Source organism: Sander vitreus, chromosome 2 (assembly GCF_031162955.1).
Source record: "Sander vitreus isolate 19-12246 chromosome 2, sanVit1, whole genome shotgun sequence".
Classification (NCBI taxonomy): Eukaryota; Metazoa; Chordata; class Actinopteri; order Perciformes; family Percidae; genus Sander; species Sander vitreus.
The window spans coordinates 18,038,483-18,057,635 of NC_135856.1; the positions used below are offsets into that span (position 1 = coordinate 18,038,483).

Sequence of the window (19,153 nt, forward strand, 5' to 3'; positions counted from 1 at the left end):
CTGATTAGAGCTGGGAAACGTGAGACTGCGGGTTTCTGTAGGGAAACTCCTGCCAAGTGAGAGCTGTCCTCATCACAGCAGACCAAGAAGTGTGTGAAGAGGCCGTCACCATAATTATCCTATATTTATGTCTGAAATAAACATTTACAGTCATCTTATTGAAAATATAATTTTTTGTATATCAGCCAGCTCTTCCATTACTGGAGAGTTTTTATTGTTGTTGACATATTTCAATCATAATGACTGTAAGAAACGGTGAAGAGCCGTGTGTGTGTGTGTGTGTGTGTGTGTGTGTGTGTGTGTGTGTGTGTGTGTGTGTGTTTCTTCCAGTAATCACCTTGGCCGGTCTCCAGCCAATGCGGGATAGAAAGGAGTGGCAGGGATCCAGAGCAGGGAGGAGAGGCGCTGCACTGTGTCTTTAAGCTCCAGTGAAATCCATCAGGGGCAGTCTACAGGATCATTGTGTCTGTGCGCCCATAAACTACAGTGGAGAGACCTGCTGCTCTGTGTTGTTACGGTGGATCGGATATGGTGCTTTTACAGGGTTATTCCTGCACTTGAAACGCATGGAGTAGAGTAAAAAGCTTCAACCCCGCATAATCATGAGATGCCACTGGGTTGTTTTCATCTCACATTTTGTTTTGCTGCCACTAACAGGTAAGAAAACCATTGAAATGTTGCTTCAAAATTGCTTTAGTGACTCATGGTGTGTCTGTGTTCTTAATAATTACTTTAGTGACCTCATTTTATCTCTTCACCTCACGATAGTTTAATAAATTATTATATACTTTATATGCGTATCGATATTCCCTATTCTTTCTCGCATTTGTAGACTGTGTCTTTTCAGATCACTGAAGTATTGTTCTTTCAACAAATTATTGCCCCACGTTGTTTTAGTGTCACTATGTAAGGTCTTTTCGCCCATCTTAATTGGATTTAGGTGTGAACAGCCGAGACAAGCTGTATCATTGCGGGTGTTTAGTGCAGCTCATCTTACGTGTTCCGGATACGAAGAGCGTATTTAATAGGCTACTGTCTCCACATTGTTTCTGGAAACGAGTTTGACGTTATAGCCTACACACAAGTGGCGTTTGACGGTACAGTGTGAGCAACCTGTCAGCTCATGTTTGCAGATCACATCCATCATTTGCGTAACTGTGTGTCGAGGTACGTAGGAGACACCTTTGGGTTGTGTCTCTCCCGGCAGGCAACAGGTGTGTGTGTGTGTGTGTGTGTGTGTGTGTGTGTGTGTGTGTGTGTGTGTGTGTGTGTGTGTGTGTGTGACACCTGTGTGTGTGAGCTGTGTGTGACCGAGAGAGTTTCGACCACTGTTTGAGGACGATAAATTATTTATCGACCCGAAATAAAAGGGATTAGGTTGTGCGCCTTTAGCACGGCAGCAGAAGGAACAAAGAAGAGCCAGAAACGCATCTTTTAACAAAAACACACAAGCACACCCAGCAGCACTTTGACATTCAACCGCTCTGAGTGCTGTGATGATAGCTTTGTTTTTAGTCATATATCAGCCTCAGGATTCGTTTAAACCTTTCGCTTACCCTAACACCAACTGCAGAGCACCAATTCTAACAGATAGCTGATATAAAACATGCACGTACAGCCTGCAAACACACAGATATTGGCATTTTTTGAAAGGGAGCCTATTTGCAGCGACATGCTTCTCCTTCTTGCTTTCTCTGCCCTGCTGCCTGAAGGCACAACAGTCACATTAAAAGAGCCTGTACTTCAAAGGGCGCCTATCGTAGAAATCTGAAAAGAAAAGAAAAGTTGTAGGGGTCGGCTTTAGGGGGGTTAAACTGAGGATAGAATTTTATAGTTTGGTTTACTCATCTTAAGGGAATGAATTCATGGGCCTTAATGCATGATTACTCAGCGTGTAGACAGCTCATAATTATTGATTGTTCAATTGAGCCATGGTGGTTTGTGTCTTAAGGGGCTCTGTGCCAATCATAACATCCCATTTGACGTCACACATTATGAACATCTTTGGTTTTAAGAAATTGTGGTGGGAATTTTTCTAGACAATTAATGGATTAATCAACACATTAATCTGAATACTAATCGGTAATGAGAGTAGACTAATCTTTAGTTGCTCTGTCCTGTTATTGCTCTTTTCATAGATTTATGTCTCTTTCTTGCATTTCTTCTCAGAGCTGGTAATTTATCAGTTACTAAAAGCAGCATTTTTTTTTTTTGTGCTGGATCTTTACTGATGCCTATACAGCCTTCAAAAAAGCAGGTCCACCATACGTCAATCATATTATATGTGCTCTGTTTCAGTTTGGTGCCAGCCAGTCATCTCCCCCAACGGGCCTTACATAGTAGTTCCCAAGACGGGAAAGCTGGAGCTGCGTTGTCGGGACAATGCCACGACGTCTGGTGCCCCGTCCAAGTTGAGGTGGCAGAGGGAGAGGGCTCGCAGGTTGGAGGGAGAGGTGAATGAGGGTGGAGTGGCTTATGTCAAGGTATCAGCAGCGCAGGCCTACCACATGGGTCGTTATGTGTGTGTCAACAACAGCACACTGGAACACAGCTCCATCTATGTATATGTGAAAGGTGGGTGTTTGAGGTATGGGGGAAAGGCATGTGTTTGCACATGTGTATCCCTCTAATAACATCTGTCAATCCAATCCCTTGCATCTCCTCAGACCCCCAGAATGTCTTCCAGCGCACCATGGTGAACAACATCCTGGTGCGTTCAGGTGAGAACTGCACCATCCCCTGTCTTGTGACCGACCCCAATGTCACCCTCGTGGCATTGGAGAGCTGCGATGGACAACCTTTGCCTTCCAGTATGAGTTACCGCAGCAACCTCCAGCAAGGTGTCATCATCAGCAATGTGAGAAAGGAATATGATGGCTGTTTCGTATGTGTGGGACAGCTCGCTGGAGTCAAAGTGACGTCGAGCCAATACACTGTGGATGTACGACTTGGTAAGTGAGAGATATGATGACAAGGGCGATTTGTAATATTCTTGTTTCCAAGTTCATGTCGGTAAAAGGGTTTCATACCAGTGTTTAATGGTTCTCCATGTGGCATAGCTTTACTAGATTTGTCATTTGGGTGATAATTAAACTAAAAGGGTAAATAGAGGAAAAAAGTGATTGCTGTGTGTGCAGCTGTTGACAGGAAAGTAGTAAGGGAGACGCTCCTATCATCTTGACAGAAATTATTTCAATGCTGATCTACAGAGTCAAGTAAAAGTCACTAGCTTGTAAAAGGGATAATCAAGTTAACCCTCTTGTGGTCCAGTAACTAGTCAGTGGAGGGTAAAGCCAAAGCATTTGCCTTTGCTAATACCTTGGGGAACTATAATGTAAATGTCCCAATACTTGTGTCAAAGTAGACAGTGAAGTAAACACAAATGTTTAAAAAAATTGCTAGTCAATGTGAGGAAATAGTCGACATATAGGCTAATTGTTAATAGGATATCTTCTGCCGATATCAGAAGACACATCATGAGTTAAGAAAGGGAAAATCATGTGTAAATTTGGCTTCTTGATGTTTATTGCACAGTAGAACTCTAAAGAGTAGTTGCTTTGTAGTGCTAGACTTGTGATAGACAAATGATATCCATTAACAAGACTAAATTAGCAGTAAACACAAAGTAAAGAGGAAGGAATGGCATTTGTTTTGCATGTGTTTGGTTATAAAACAAAATATTGGGAAATTTCAAAATTGATCATCAAAGTCAGTAGGATTCATCCTCTGGGGACCATTAATGCCAATACAAAACTTCAAATAGTTGTTAATAGAGGTGTGAATCTTCACTGATCTCCCGATTCGATTACGATTATCATGTCAGCGATTCGATTTGATTCGATATCTCGATGCATCATGATGCGTCAACTACATTTTTCTATTAAAGCCATATAGGATATTTAATTCATAGCTTTTCAAGCTTCAAAAACAAAACCTTCTGCAGTGCTCTAATACTAAATAAATTGGATACATAAAACTACAGCACTGAGCACATGGCACTTCCTAAATGTGCAAAACATAACAGAATATGTAAACAGAAAGGTTGTTAGGCATACATTAAATTGTAAACAGAAATAATCAATTATTATACGATTATCGATGCAGCATCGTCCATGTCCACGATTTGATGCATCGATTATTTGATTAATTTCAACACCTCTAGTTGTTAAGATATTTCATTCTGTACCAAAGTGGTGGCCTAGTATACCAGCAGAGCTGCTAGCATGGCTACAAATAACATAAGAGACCATAACGCATCCTGGCAGAGATCAGTGGTAGTCACAGCAACTATCCACATTGCAGATGTGTTTTGGCAAAATACGATAAACTCATAATTTTTCTTATGAGCTATATTAATAGACAATATGCCATAAAAGCATTTTTAAGTGTACGTCAGTGGAAACTGATCATGTTCTATTCATCTCTGCACTGAATCAGCATTTTCAGTCTGGTCTGCAGTGGAAAGAAGTCTAAACCAAGACGAGCTGGGAGGAGCCGGGTCGTAGTGTCCTTATGACTGATAGAGAGAGACTGAGAAAAGAGATGTGAGGGAGGGAGGAGTAGAGGGATTAGAGTCCCACACTGAACAAAGCTTTGAAATGGTGCATGAAGGCTGTGTTTGTGGTAAATATAAGTCCTGCAATCTTCGTCAAACACAGCCACTGAAGTGACGTCAGCAGCCGTTAAATGTTGTAAATGAATCATCCGGTTTTTATCTGCACAAGTGTCTGCATATGCAAACAGGAGTCACACACACAAAGGGTCTTTTATGATAGAATACAGATAAAATATCAGACATGCAACCAATAGCGAGTGTACATGAGCTCAGTCATGATAATATTGCATTTGCATCTCTTGATCCAGTTCCAGAGGTGCCTCCAGTGATCACACTGTCCCGGAAAGACCCCGTTATTCTGAGGAAAGGAGAGCAGTTTGAGATTACCTGTAGCTCTGTCAACATCAACCCGGATTTAAATGTCAAGTGGAATTTCCCTTCAACAGCGGTGAGATTGATGAAGGGATTGACTGGCTTCTCCTGTCTCTATGACCGAGTGACTGACTGTCAGGTTGCGAAACTCTCTGTTTCCATCTTGCTGACTGGCTTTCTTTAAAGGACATTTGCCCTTACCAAACCAAGAAACAGCCAGACATTTACTTTACTAGGGCTGTAGCTACCATAGAGGACGCTGAAGTCATATCCTTAGTAATATTTATGGGAATTAGGGGGTTAATGACACAAAAAGGAGTTTACATTTTACACATTTACATGTTTGTAAGACTGATTCTGATGTTTCTTAAACTTCTTACAATGCTTTAATAATATAATGATAGTATATAAATAATACCTGACAGTGCAGAGAAGGCTTTGAAACATCATTTTAGGAGATATACTTTACATAAAATGTAATTGAATAGTGAATAGGATTAATGAATAAATTATATGTGACATATTGTAACTTCTTTAAATATTCTGAACATTATATTGAGTTTGATTGTTGGCAGTAGTATTTTTTTTGGCTACTGCCAGAAGTTATCTGCTTGAGATAAATATTAAAACACAGCTGTGTGTACACTCACTCACACACCAAAAAACTGACCAATCTGAAGCATGACACCTTGAAAACAGTGGATCTGTGTGACGTTGCACCTGTTGATAGTGCACTGCTCACCTTTGCCCCTGATGCCCTGCAGCATCCCGATAAATCCCACACCTCCCACATCCTGTCCGGTGCCCGCGGTTACCAGCGTGCCACCTCACTCTTGATCACAGCTGTCAACCAATCAGACTCGGGCACTTACCGCTGTCACGCCCAGAACGAGAGGGGCACCAGTGCCAGAGCAGTGCAGCTTGATGTCCGAGGTGAGTGTTGAAGATTGTTTACTATTTTTCGTGCATGCATCGGTGCCTACAGGCAGTCAGTACAGACCAGTGGTGTAGTCTAATGTATTGTAGTAGGTATACTGTACTGTATATGTATGGGCCTATACTGTATATATGGGCCAGAATGGGCCTTTTGGGGGGGGCATTTCATAGTGGGGGGGTCTGGGTGTCATCAACGATGTCATCAGCATCAACGACTTAATTTCCTGCATTCTGACACACTTTTATGCACCAATTTGCGGTGGAAATACCTTTATTTAGTCTATGTGAAGAAAAAAAAACAGATGACAATTCAAAATATATCAAAATTACAATGCAAAGTATGTTGTTACGTGTCATTGCACATTTCCAACATTGTCTGGGCTCCTCTAAAACACCACCACCACCACCACCTCTCCTTCACAGTATTCACAGGAATGTTTACTGTTGGTCAAAACAAAAAAAATAACTCTCAACTAACACTTATCCACTAACACCATGTTTCACTCCTAGTTACTTTTTTTTAGGCTGTACTTTTTTTATTTGCATAGTATGCACATTTGAATATGACTCAATAAAACAGCATTATTCAAAGTGTGTCTAAAATTTGTCTAGACATGATTTAGGCAAGACACACTTGTCACACCATAAAAAGGTGCAGCAAAAGAGAGTAATGTTACAACAAAAACCACAACAAGCTGTACTCACTGGTTTTGAGTAATGATCTGCTGGTTACAGTTTGTAACACCAAATGACCGGATTTTGCCACATTTGTTGTACTTATTGTTTTCGGAGTGTAATTTACAATTACCATTAAAATACTTTGTAAAAAACTGGAGAGGAATCCGGGTGGAAAATAGCATTCAAGCAAGACCCTTAACTTCCAATGGGAGTTTCACAGTGGATGGCAGATCAGACTGCAATTGCCTCCAGGTGCCAAAAGAGAGCTTGTCTCCTCAGTGAAACATCCCTGAATAAATAACGGTAAAACATGTATCTTGGGTACACGTTTGCCATGGTTTACTCAAATGCTCAACAACATTGTTGTTCTTACCTGCATACATATCTACAGATTGGTGGAAAAAGGTTCAGGCACATTTTCATCGGGCATTTTGGAAGATTTAGGAAATCACTAACTGAAATAAAGGTAGACAGCAGGTTGGAGAAACACAAGAAGGTATCTGCAAGGCATTAAACATCAAATAATATATTAACTATATGTTTATTTCAATGCAGATATCGAATACTTACTGAATACACTGATGACATATAGCATTTACAGCATAACCTTTGCTTATCTGCAACACTTACAACACTACTACCACGACACATAGATGGACTACAGTTTAAAGTATACAGGTGGACTTTTCCTTTAACTATGTATGTTTCTCATGTTCTCCAGATCAGGGGTTCATCACCATTTTAGGCCCCCCAGGTCCAGTCCAGGCTGATGTTAAAGAGGGGGAGAGCCTGAGCCTCAGAGTAGAATTTGATGCCTATCCTGCACCCAGCTCCATGTCGTGGTCTTACAATGGCATACAGATCCTCAACACCACAGAGCACGTTATCACCATCCACCGCCACAAATACAGGTAAAGTAAGTTTACAGTATGTATTTCATTGCGAGTACATGTGCACGTCCACATGCAGAGAACGTATGTTTGTTTTATCAGACTCATCAGCAAGCTCAGACTAGTGAGGGTCCTCGGCTCGGAGGGCGGGATCTATAAGTTCTCAGCCAGCCACGAGGATGCATCTGAGGAGCATTCATTCCACGTGTATGTCATCAGTAAGTTGCTCTCACTGTTGTTACATTGCACTCAAGTACCTTTGTATCTATATGTTTTTATGTTAAATATACGTGTCTCTTTTCTATCAATCTGCTCACCTTTTCTCTACAAGGCAAGCCGGTTATCATCGCCCAGGAAGGCCCTGTTGATGGACAGGTGCGGTGCATTGCCGCTGGTTACCCAGTCCCTAAAATAAGCTGGTACTTCTGTGAGCTGCCCCACACGAGGTATGCCTAAAATGTATTGCAATATTTTCATCCAAATAGTGTTTGTGTGACTTTATTGTTTACTTTATGAGATTGCTTACATTGGAATAAGCACAGCACACAGCAAGTGTATTCTCATGATCTGGATGTGGACCTTTGACATCTTTAATGTTTTATCTTGCTGTTCCACCAGCAGCACTGTTTCCTTATTTTATTTATCTATGGAGAGACTGATAGACAGTGTTAGTAAGTGTACTTTCAAAACGTATTACGTTACAGAATACAGAATATATGCCCAAAAATGTAATTTGTAACGTATTCCGTTACGTTACTCAATCTGAGTAACGTATTCTGAATACTTGGATTACTTCCACATTGAATTGCATTTTATAAGTGTAGGAATGCAGCCATCACATAGGCTACAGCTTACTAAACAGGCCTATTTTGGTGTGTTCTTCTGTTCCAACTGGCTGAATGTGTACCTGAACAAGCAAATACATTTTTGTATTTGTAGTCCTACTACAAAAATCTAACTGCAGTCTTAAGCTACCACAAGCTAATTTTAGCTAACATTAGCTAGCATGTCAAACGGGGCTAGTCAGTCTTTCCACGGCTCTGGGGCTAGTAAATAAGCACATAGGAGAATGTAAAGTCACACATCAACTATAAAATAAATAGCAAGATGACCAGTAAAACTACAGCAGACGACTACCATACCTCTATCAGTGATCACGCAATTAGCTAAGTTTTTTGTTTTCATATTGGGGCTTCTGGGAAATGCATGGAGTTGCCTTAATTTATTCAGAGAGTGAATAAACTCGTGAAACAGAGAAGTATCGTCATGTAATCCATTGATTTCAACAATGTAACTGTATTCTAAATACCAACTATTTAAATTGTAACTGTAATGGAATACAGTTAATACGTAACGCCGGTACATGTATTCCGTTACTCCCATCTTTATTCACAAATTTAGATTTTTTTATTAGCTTCTATTTTCATAGTTAATTCTGTTCAGTTTCATGTCAATTTTGTAATATAAACAATAAGATATAGGAATAAGAAATTATGTTTTATGCATTTAAATTTACATATCGATATATAATTAAAAACTTGGGACTCCTTGATTTTTATCCTGCTCATATTAAAAGCTGTAATCGGACAGCAGCGTGACTTCTAGATCATTTTACTCACAATAATCTCCAACACCTTCTGTTGTTTTGTCTAGCAGTTCCTCTGAGAGCAGGAGAGGCTCATGGGAGCTAAAGAAGTTAGTTTAAATGATGTCATTTCATAGTCTCAGTAATATTCAGACAAATAAGCCAGCTAGATTTTGACTGTTGGTCAAGACAATATAAGCATTTTAAGACAATTAGAGCTCTGGTAAAATAGGTATTTGACTTATTTTTGACATTTTATAGGCTAAAACATGAATTGATTTATTGCCAAAATAAGTAGTACAGAAGCTGAGAATGGCCATAGTTGCGATCATTTTATCATTGTGCTAAAACTTGCTCTGACGTAGAACTAAGAGAGGAAAATGTAACCTTGAACAACTTTATAACCCCTCAACAGGTGCTCACACCTGCCAAACGCCACCCAATGGGAGACTACGGATGTTGCCATGGTGACAGAGTCTACCTTCGGTAGGAGCGAGGTAGTGAGCCGACTGAATGTGAGCAAGGAGCACGCACACTATCACACCCTGGAGTGTGTAGCGAGTACGGTGGGGGAAGAGGCCTACACACTATTCTCCATCAGTGGTACAACACACACACACACACACACACACACACACACACACACACACATTCTTCGTGGGGACCCGTCATTGACAATGCATTCCCTAGCCCCTTACCCTAACCTTAACCATCACAACTAAATACCTAAACTTAACCCTTACCCTAACCATAACCTAATTCTAACCATAATCCTAAAACCAAGTCATAACCATCAAAGTCCTTTGAAGTTGTGGGGTCCAACATTTTGGCCCCACAAAGCTGTCCGGACCCCACAAGTATACTGTATTCCCGGGTTTTGGGCCCCACGAATATAGTTAAACAAGAACACACACAAACAAGAACACACACACACACACACACACACACACACACACACACACACACAGAAATGAGTATTGACATTGTAACCGCTTTCTGCAGTCAATAACTGATGCACAGTACACATGTAAAAATAAGGCGGGGCCAGTTCAACTTGTTACAAACCTCACAAACACACACACACACACACACACACACACACACACACACACACACACACACACACACACACACACACCATACCCATTGACCCTGCAGCAGAGGCCAGTTGTGTGGTTACTGGGTGCAGATGGAATAAGATTAGTGTATGCTGACTATGCAGGCTGGGATGATATGGTGTAGAATAACTTATACTTGTCACATAAATAAACACCACTGCTACAGCTGGCTTACGTAACACCAAGGAAGATGATTTGCGCGTTACTACTGGTAAAATGTATACTTCAATGCCTCGTGTAATTTCTGATTACCCTGGTGTATGTTTCCTCTCAGAACGCATCGTCCCCCATAAACTCTTCACTCCTCTTCTAACTGGCATGGTGGCCACTGGCGTCTTCCTCTGCCTCACTCTAGTGGTGCTGCTCTATAAATACATGCAGGTAAGATGGGAAATAAATCATACATTGCAATACCATTACTGCAATGAATACATGATTTAATCTGGTGGGAGTAGGGTCAAAAATCTCTCGTAAATCACATAAATCTATCGCCATCACAGCCATTCGAACTCGGTTTAAAATTAAAAGACTTCAATGTGAAATCAAGTTCGTCTACCACCATTGATATGCAGTTTGCATCACAGAAAAATAAATTCATCTTGATTATTGTACGTAAAAGTTAGAAGCATCTTTCTGAGATCAGACTAGTTTTCTTACTGCATTTGGTTATGATATTCAGCAGATAAGAGTGTAAGTACATCCTTTTAATCGTTATGAATGTGTCCCAATCAGTTTGAAATGAATCAATCAACCATTCAGAGTACAACCATGCTGTGATTAAAGGCTTTTTGACACTCTGATCAAGCCATTACAGTAATGTGCCCCCCACAGCATGCTGCTATTATTGCACTAAGATGAGTCAGACTCCTTGAGAAGTAGCTCATGAATTTGCAGTGAGATCATCAGTCTTGACATTGAAGTTACTTTCTCTGTTTAAATGCCCTCTTTCATTTCAAAACTTTAACAGAAACCAAAGTTCCAAATCCAGTGGAAGGTCATTGAGAGCATCCATGGCAACAACTACATATATATTGACCCCACCCAGCTGCCATATGACTCCAAATGGGAGTTTCCTCGACAGAAACTACGTTTCGGTATGACGGCGTACATGTTTGTGTAGCTATATATACTGTATGTTTACATTTGTGAGAAAGCACATCTACAGGGCATGATGCAAGTGTGGTGATTATTGTGTTTTCATTTAAAGCCCCCCTCCACTTTCTTACTGTTATTTCACTTGGCTTTCTCATTCATCTATTGAAAAAAGGAAAAGATGTAATTTGAAGTACATTTGTAAACGTTTCTGTGAAAAAAGTTTATGACAGATATTATTCAAAGCAGAGTATTAGCAAAGCATTTAAATGCCTTAAATCATGTCTGTGTGTGTGTGTGTGTGTGTGTGTGTGTGTGTGTGTGTGTGTGTGTGTGTGTGTGTGTGTGTGTGTGTTTTCACAGGTAAAACGTTGGGCTCTGGGGCTTTTGGAAAGGTAGTTAGGGCCACAGCATATGGACTCTGCTCTGCAGATACCATTACAACTGTCGCTGTTAAGATGCTCAAACGTAAGCATGCGTTTTTTATCTCTTTTTCTGTGGCTGTGTCCAAAACCACTCATTGTTCTCTCCCTCCTTATTCCCTGTATAACTACATATTCTTGTCTTAATATTAATACTAGAGTCCCCCAGTGCTTGTTTTGTGAATGAAGCAGTACACATGCAGTTGACGTGATGTCTCACAGCATTTAAGCTTTACAAGCAGTAACGAGTGATCTTTTTTTTATTATTTTCCGTTTTCAGTCGCAGTTTGGGTTAGGTTAGGCTTAGGAAGAGATCATGGTTTGGGTTAAAAACAACCCTTTCACACTGTTAACCATGTGTTAGGGCTGTTAGGGTTAGAAGGATAACTTCTAACCCATGTACGTATGACGTACGTATGTGCAGACATCATCATAAGACATACAGTACTCAGGGCTACTAAAGGTCCCCCATCTCCTTTGCATTTTTTGAGTAACATTTTTTTTTGCTGTTTTTATTTACAGATAATTCTCCTAAATAGACTATATAAGTGAACATCAATCAAAGATAATGCAGTAAAAGACATGGCTCTTAGTAGTAATGATAGAAATAAAACAACATATAGTTTAAACATTTTTTTTATATAACTAATAACAATAGATGTCTCTATCAAGGATATATTGGGTGAATATTGGGTTAGTGCATTATAATGCAGCAATTTCTGTCTTTTTTTGCTATACTAGCATCGTCATTAAAAGCATTATAACCATAATAATTCATTATTTGCTAGATGGTACCTATACATTTGTATAAATATGGAAAATAGCATTTATATTACTTATATATTACTTAAATTACTTTGACACTCATAAAATGGTGGACAACTGATATAGTAAATACTGTATAGTAAATAGGGAGTGATTTCGGACACAGTTGGTGTGTTGTAGCAACATAAGACGCTGTAAGAGGTTATAAAATTCCTGATGATGTCATTGCAGCCAACGCTCATGCTACGGAGAAGGAGGCACTGATGTCAGAGCTGAAGGTGCTCAGTTACCTTGGAAACCACGTGAACATTGTTAACCTGCTGGGGGCCTGCACTGTCGGAGGTGAGAGGAGCAGCTTCACCATGGACACCACACTTAGTTCACTCTTAGGAAATTTAAATGTGAGAGATTTTGGGCTTAATTTGGTCTGGGTTTTGTTGGGTGCGGACACTATAAGCCACTTGCATTTGCATGTTTAAATATATTTATTGACTGATGTTGTTTTAAGAGGTCAATATTGTCCAGCCAATATTGACCTCTTATTAAAAATCAGATATTGGACAGTTGGTACCAGCCAGCTCTGAAATGAAAGCCTGATGCAGCTTGACTTGTCACAAATTTACTATTCAGTCGATCAATATTATCTACAGGTCTAGACCTCAACATTGATTATGATGCAGCATTTAGATTGGATTCCAGACAAGTATGCACAAGTATGTTATTAGGGAAAAAAACACTGAACACTTAGGCATGAAAAATACAAATTTTAAGATATTGACACACATTTGTTCACTATGTTTGAACAGATAAATATTGATTTTGGCTTTTAAATGTGAACATTTTCAAATCTGTCTGGATGCACTTCACTTCCTGCCTTGAAACAGTCACATGAAACAGATTCCTAAAGTATCAACCTGACCCCATCTTCTTATTGGATCATTATTAGAGCATTGGGTTTCTGTTTCTCTTTTCATTGTTATATGCTGTCATATGGTTTCAAAATCAGAGAGTGAGGTTTCTTTTCATCTCTGCATCCTGCCAGGCCCAATTTTGGTGATCACAGAGTACTGTTGCTATGGCGACCTCCTCAACTTCCTGCGCAGAAAAAGAGAGTCCTTTTTAAACTCCCAAGTTGGTGATGGTTACCATCGCAACGTCTCGAACCAAACGGAGCCTACAACTAGGTGTGTATGTGTGCGTGTATTAAAATTGTGATTGCAAAACGGTTACCTTGTCATCATTTAATGCTTATGCGTGTGTGTGTGTGTGTGTGTGTGTGTGTGTGTGTGTGTGTGTGTGTGTGTGTGTGTTAGCAGCGGAGAGGTGACTGGTCCAGGGTATGTGCCCATGCTTCCCTCTGAGAAAGAAAGGTCTTCCCAGTCAGGTAGAAGGTCTCGCCATCTACAATTCTTATCACACATTTCACTCAACACACTGACTCACCTACTGTAGAAGTCTGACAATGTAATCTTTGTCCAGTTGACGTAGAGGAGCTGTCTCTGGACACCGAAGATCTCCTCAGCTTTTCCTACCAGGTGGCCAAAGGAATGGAATACATTACTTCCAAGAATGTAAGGCTTTACAGACCGTGTGCTTATTTATAGAATCGATAGAAGAGATTTAAAAGTGCTGCTGCTAGTTTATAAATCATGTTTTGGCTTTGGGCCAACGTGCTGTGCATTGCTGTCAGCTAATAGTGCCCGTACAATCAAACTAAACATGAAGCTGCATTTACAGTAGATCATGTACTGCACACACAAGGAACCAGCTTCATCACGATCTTAAATAAACTCCAACTTAGACACTTTAAAATTGAATTAAAAGCCAATCCTGTTTTCCTGATTCAGTTTCTCTTCCTGCACGTTTGTTGCTTTTATTATATCAGGCACTATTTATGCATTATTGTCTGGACTGTAATTGCCCCCAAGCAGTACTAACACTATTATTCATTTTTATATTTTTTTGTTTCATTGATTTAATTTTGTTTTTATTTGCCAAATATATAGTTTTAGGGCATTTATGTATTGTGTAACGCACTGTCAGTTTGCCTTTTGTGTTTGTGAGATTTGTAACAAGTTGAACTGGCCCCGCCTCATTTTTACATGTGTACTGTTTGTCAGTTATTCACTGCAGAAACCGGTTACAATGTCAATACTCATTTCTGTGTGTGTGTGTGTGTGTGTGTGTGTGTGTGTGTGTGTGTGTGTGTGTGTGTGTGTGTGTGTGTGTGTGTGTGTGTGTGTGTAGTGTATCCACAGGGATCTTGCAGCCAGAAACATTCTGCTGACTCACGGCAGGGTGGCGAAGATCTGTGACTTTGGGTTGGCACGAGACATCACCACTGATGCCAGCTATGTGCTCCGGGGCAATGTGAGTCTGTCTGCCATTTTTCACTTTTTCTTGCTGACAAAAAAAAATCTCAGCATTTAGTGCCTGGTATTAATGTAATGTTCATTTAATGTTTGGCATTTTTGCTTGAAAAATTAATTAACGATTAATCAGTTATAAAAACGGTTAATCAGTTATAAAAATAACTGCCGTTTATTTTTCTGTCAACACAGCAATCGATTAATCAAATTTAGAATGTATTCGAGTATTACAAATAAAAGACTATTACTCTTCAACACCCCATAATAAAAGGTTTGTACCACTTTAGAGAAAAGATATTGTATGTTTTAAGGAAGCAAAAAAAAGGGAACATGGTCCATACCGCTCTTGTAATGATGGCTCTCGCTCCTGCAGGCTCGTCTGCCAGTCAAGTGGATGTCTCCCGAGAGCATTTTTGACTGTGTCTACACGTTTGAGAGTGACGTGTGGTCCTACGGCATCCTGCTCTGGGAAATCTTCTCTCTGGGTAAGATTTCCAGTTAGCACTGTGCTGTTGCATCTGTTTCAGCCAATATTATTGTTCATTTGAGCTGACTTGGGCCTTATTAGAGGCTCTGATGACTCTCCCAAGCAGCAACATCACTTAGCTGGGTGAATTGCACAAAATCATATTGACTGTGATACATGTACAATGTAGGTTCAGAAACCAGTATCATTTTATGACTTTTTTTTCCCATTCAAAAATGAGATACAAATGACACAAATTTTTCAAAGCGTGTGCAACCTGTATGTCTGTGTTGCAGGTAACAGCCCATATCCCGGGATGCAAGTGGGCTCAGTATTTTATAGGATGATTCAAGATGGCCACAGGATGAGCAGGCCCGAGTTTGCTCCCATTGAGATGTAAGTGTGTGCCTGTGAGAGTGAATGTTCTCATTAGTAGTATTATAACTAGGACTGCAACTAATGATTAATCTGCAAATATTGTGGCATCATCAAATTTCTTATTTTGCTCAACCAACAGTCCAAAATCTAAAAATATTCAGTTAACATGACATAAAAATCTGACAAAAGCAGCAAATCCTCAATCCGCAAATTGTTTCAGCTCTAATTATAACTTGTCTCCCTTTTATATTGATGATAAATACACTAGGATCTATAGTTCATTACATTACACTCCCTCCATGTTGAAACTAATCTCAGTCTCACCTTTGTAGGTATGACATGATGTTGTCTTGTTGGAACCAAGACCCTTTGAAAAGGCCTTCCTTCAGGAAACTGGTGGAGAGGACTGAGCTAATGCTGTCAGAAAATACCAGGAATGTGAGTAGATGGTACCAGGACATGACTGACATTTTTATTTTATTATGTTTCAAAGATTTTTTGTGTGGAAATGTTGTCTTTATTAGACAGAATAGCCAGTAAAGCATGCTGGCTTGCATACTGCGACCGGATGTAGTAGGACATCCTGGTATTTTTGGCATACTGCATGTGACACACAATATATTGGGACATACTAGTATGGGTATTGGAACGCACAGTCAGTATGAGTTTGGGGATTACACACATACCGACAGATTTACCACAGAAAGATTGCATTACAAACCAGGAGTAAGAAGTTTGAGAGAAAATGGGCATTCATCAGGCAGGGAGGTTCTAACAAAAGTCGCTGTGAAGTTGAATTATGGGAAATGTAGGATCCAGTATTTTTGAAATGTCATCCATACTATAGACCAGTGGTTCTGGACCTTATTTGCTTGTGGTACCTTAATGCAAAGCCATGTCTGCTTGTGATCCTTGGCCTTGCCTGTATTGATTTTGACAAATTCGTTTTAATTTGTCTCTTGCAAGTCTCACGACTTTATGGAAGTGCAATACTTAATTACCGGAGTATGATTTAATATACGTCCTACTTATAACTACAGCCACAGCCTTGGAGACGTTTTGGGAACATTTTATTGGTTGATAGAAGTAGGTTGCCAGGGCGTCCTGTTGGCATAAAGGTCCCCTCATTTCGATCAGCCCTCTGCTGTCACTACCTAATAAAGAAAAAAAGAAGTAGGGTGCCACAACGCAATTTTATGCAATAACTGTGCATATGACATTGTGATTTAGCTTGTTACATTTCTCAGTACACTGCCGGACTATGTCTTTTTTTTTTTTTTTAATCATTAAAACTTCCATAAACCGCCATGTGTGTTGTTCCTCAGGTGTACCTGACACTGAGCAACGTTCCAGGTCATCCAGAGCAGCAGAGGACGCCGTCACGGAGGCTCAGCTCAGTCTGCAGCACGACAGCCCCCACCCAGCCTTTACTGCAAAGCACGGCTGACGTCTTCCTGGACTATGTCTGACACACACACACACACACACACACACACACACACACACACACACACACACACACACACACACACACACACACACACACACACACACACACACACACACACACACACACACACACACACGTATGCACATACCCTCTGCTATGAAATATACAACCCCCCTACCTCCCTGATCATTCTCTCCTTTTACCGCACACACTACAAGAGCCAGATACACATTGTAGACTACTAACAACACATTCACTTAAACTAACTCTCAAACGCTGGCCTTCCTGCATCACACACACACACACACACACACATTCTGTATATATACGACCCTGCACTGGGCTCTGAGTATTGGCCTCTATCTAATCTCCCTATTGGCGTATTGATGTCTGCAGTAGGTATTTCAGGTGTTCGTCTATATAAAGCAGACTCCAGCACTAACCGCCCATTAGATACAACATCCCCCATCAGCACCGGGAGGAGTTTTGGCTCACATTCAGCCTTAGCTTGCATCTTAAGATGCTTTAGGGAAAACAGAGACCTTTGACTGAGGAATAGATAAGCACAGTTGGTGCTGTGATGTGTGGACGTTTTTGTGTCAGATTTGTTTCCCTTTTATTAGGAATATTGTTGCCTTTTTTTGGGAAGTATAAATAAATACTGCTTTCTTGCAGAGAGTTAGATGAGAAGATCGATTATATATGTGCGTTATGGATAGAGGTAAAGCAAGCCGCTTAGCTTAGCATTAAGGCTGGAAACGGGGGCAAACAGCTAGCCTGGCTTTGTCCAATAGTGATACATTTGTCTACCAGCAGCTCTAAAGTTCACAAATGACCACATTATATCTCTTTAGTTTAATTCTTTAAAAAAAGTACAATTGTGGATTTAATGGGGAGTTGTGTGTTTCCAGGAGTATCTGCGGGTTGCCTGACAACCTTATTTGAACTGAACTTGTTTTGCTTTTTTTTCTCTTATTCTTGAGAATTAATACAAGTTTGCACGTCTTGTTCTACATGTACAATAAGTCTTAATCGAACCAGGCTAGCGGTTTCCCCCTGTTTCTAGTCCGTATGCTTACCTAAGCCAACTGGCTGCTGGCTGAACCTAAGCAAATAAGTGTATTCCCAAAACTTTTCAAAATCTTAATTTACTGCAAGAATCACTGAGTTGTTGTCAGCAAGCCTACCTTAAAACTGGTGTTACTGCAATAGGGCTTGAAAAAAAAGATACCTTCTGATAAAAGACCTGAAGTCTCTTTTACATTATAACAAATGAGCCATATGGCAAGGTGGCATGCGAGATAACTCCTAAAAAAACATAAAGCCATTAGTTACAGAAACACTGATTCCCAGCTGTGTGTTGTAGCTTTGAATACTGTGACTTATTAAAGACTAACTGGTGTATTGCTGTACGTATTTTAGGGTTAGCTTTAGCTTAGTCCGTGGCCAGGCCTTTAGGACTGATTGTGTTTTTTTTTACTTGATTTATGTCAAACATTTATGCAATGTAAATTCAATAGAGATGTGCCTTTAGATTTTTTTTTTAAATACTGAAAGCATTTGATTGTGACATAGTTATTGTTGAGAGTCAGAAGAGAGTTTCTATATGCTGGTTTTGAGAATCATGCCGTTTTGATACAGTTGGTTGACTTGTAATAATAAAGTACTTGTGATGGTTAAACCAACTGGAAAGTGTCCATTTTCCTAATTCTGTAAAACAGGAGAAGGCAACTCTGTGAGACTGTACTAGGCAACGTGGTGCTTTGAGCTAAATCCTAACATGTTCACTGTTATAATGCTAGCATGATGTTTTGCAGGTATAATGTTTATCATGCTCATCATTTTAGTTTAGCATGTTACCATGCTAATATTTGTTAATTTGCACTAAACCCTAAGTACAGCTGGGCCTGATGGGAATGTTATTAGTTTTGCAGATCTTTAGATGGTACAAACTGACATTTTTGACCTGATCATGTCACAAGATGAAAAGTCAGGGGAACACCAAAGTTATTACAATTAGCAGGATGTGGATGTCTGCACAAAACGTCTTCTGCACAATCCATCCAATAGTTTGTCA

General features: G+C 40.0%; 1 protein-coding gene across 2 annotated transcripts; it reads left to right on the forward strand.

The window, feature by feature from the left end:
- Nucleotides 1-439: 439 nt before the first annotated feature.
- kitb (KIT proto-oncogene, receptor tyrosine kinase b) lies at nt 440-18,761 on the forward strand. Of its 2 annotated transcripts, none has more exons than XM_078259284.1 (21): nt 440-657; nt 2,299-2,574; nt 2,667-2,951; nt 4,864-5,003; nt 5,692-5,860; nt 7,263-7,452; nt 7,534-7,649; nt 7,763-7,877; nt 9,432-9,619; nt 10,409-10,515; nt 11,102-11,228; nt 11,590-11,694; nt 12,645-12,755; nt 13,456-13,597; nt 13,727-13,797; nt 13,893-13,984; nt 14,661-14,783; nt 15,156-15,267; nt 15,545-15,644; nt 15,959-16,064; nt 16,952-18,761. In XM_078259284.1, the coding sequence occupies exons 1-21, from the start codon at nt 603-605 to the stop codon at nt 17,093-17,095; spliced, it is 2,874 nt and encodes a 957-aa protein (XP_078115410.1). In that variant the 5' UTR covers nt 440-602; the 3' UTR covers nt 17,096-18,761. The 2 variants fall into 2 exon arrangements, with proteins under 2 accessions (XP_078115410.1, XP_078115418.1); XM_078259292.1 differs by having other exon boundaries at nt 13,730-13,797.
- Nucleotides 18,762-19,153: the final 392 nt, after the last annotated feature.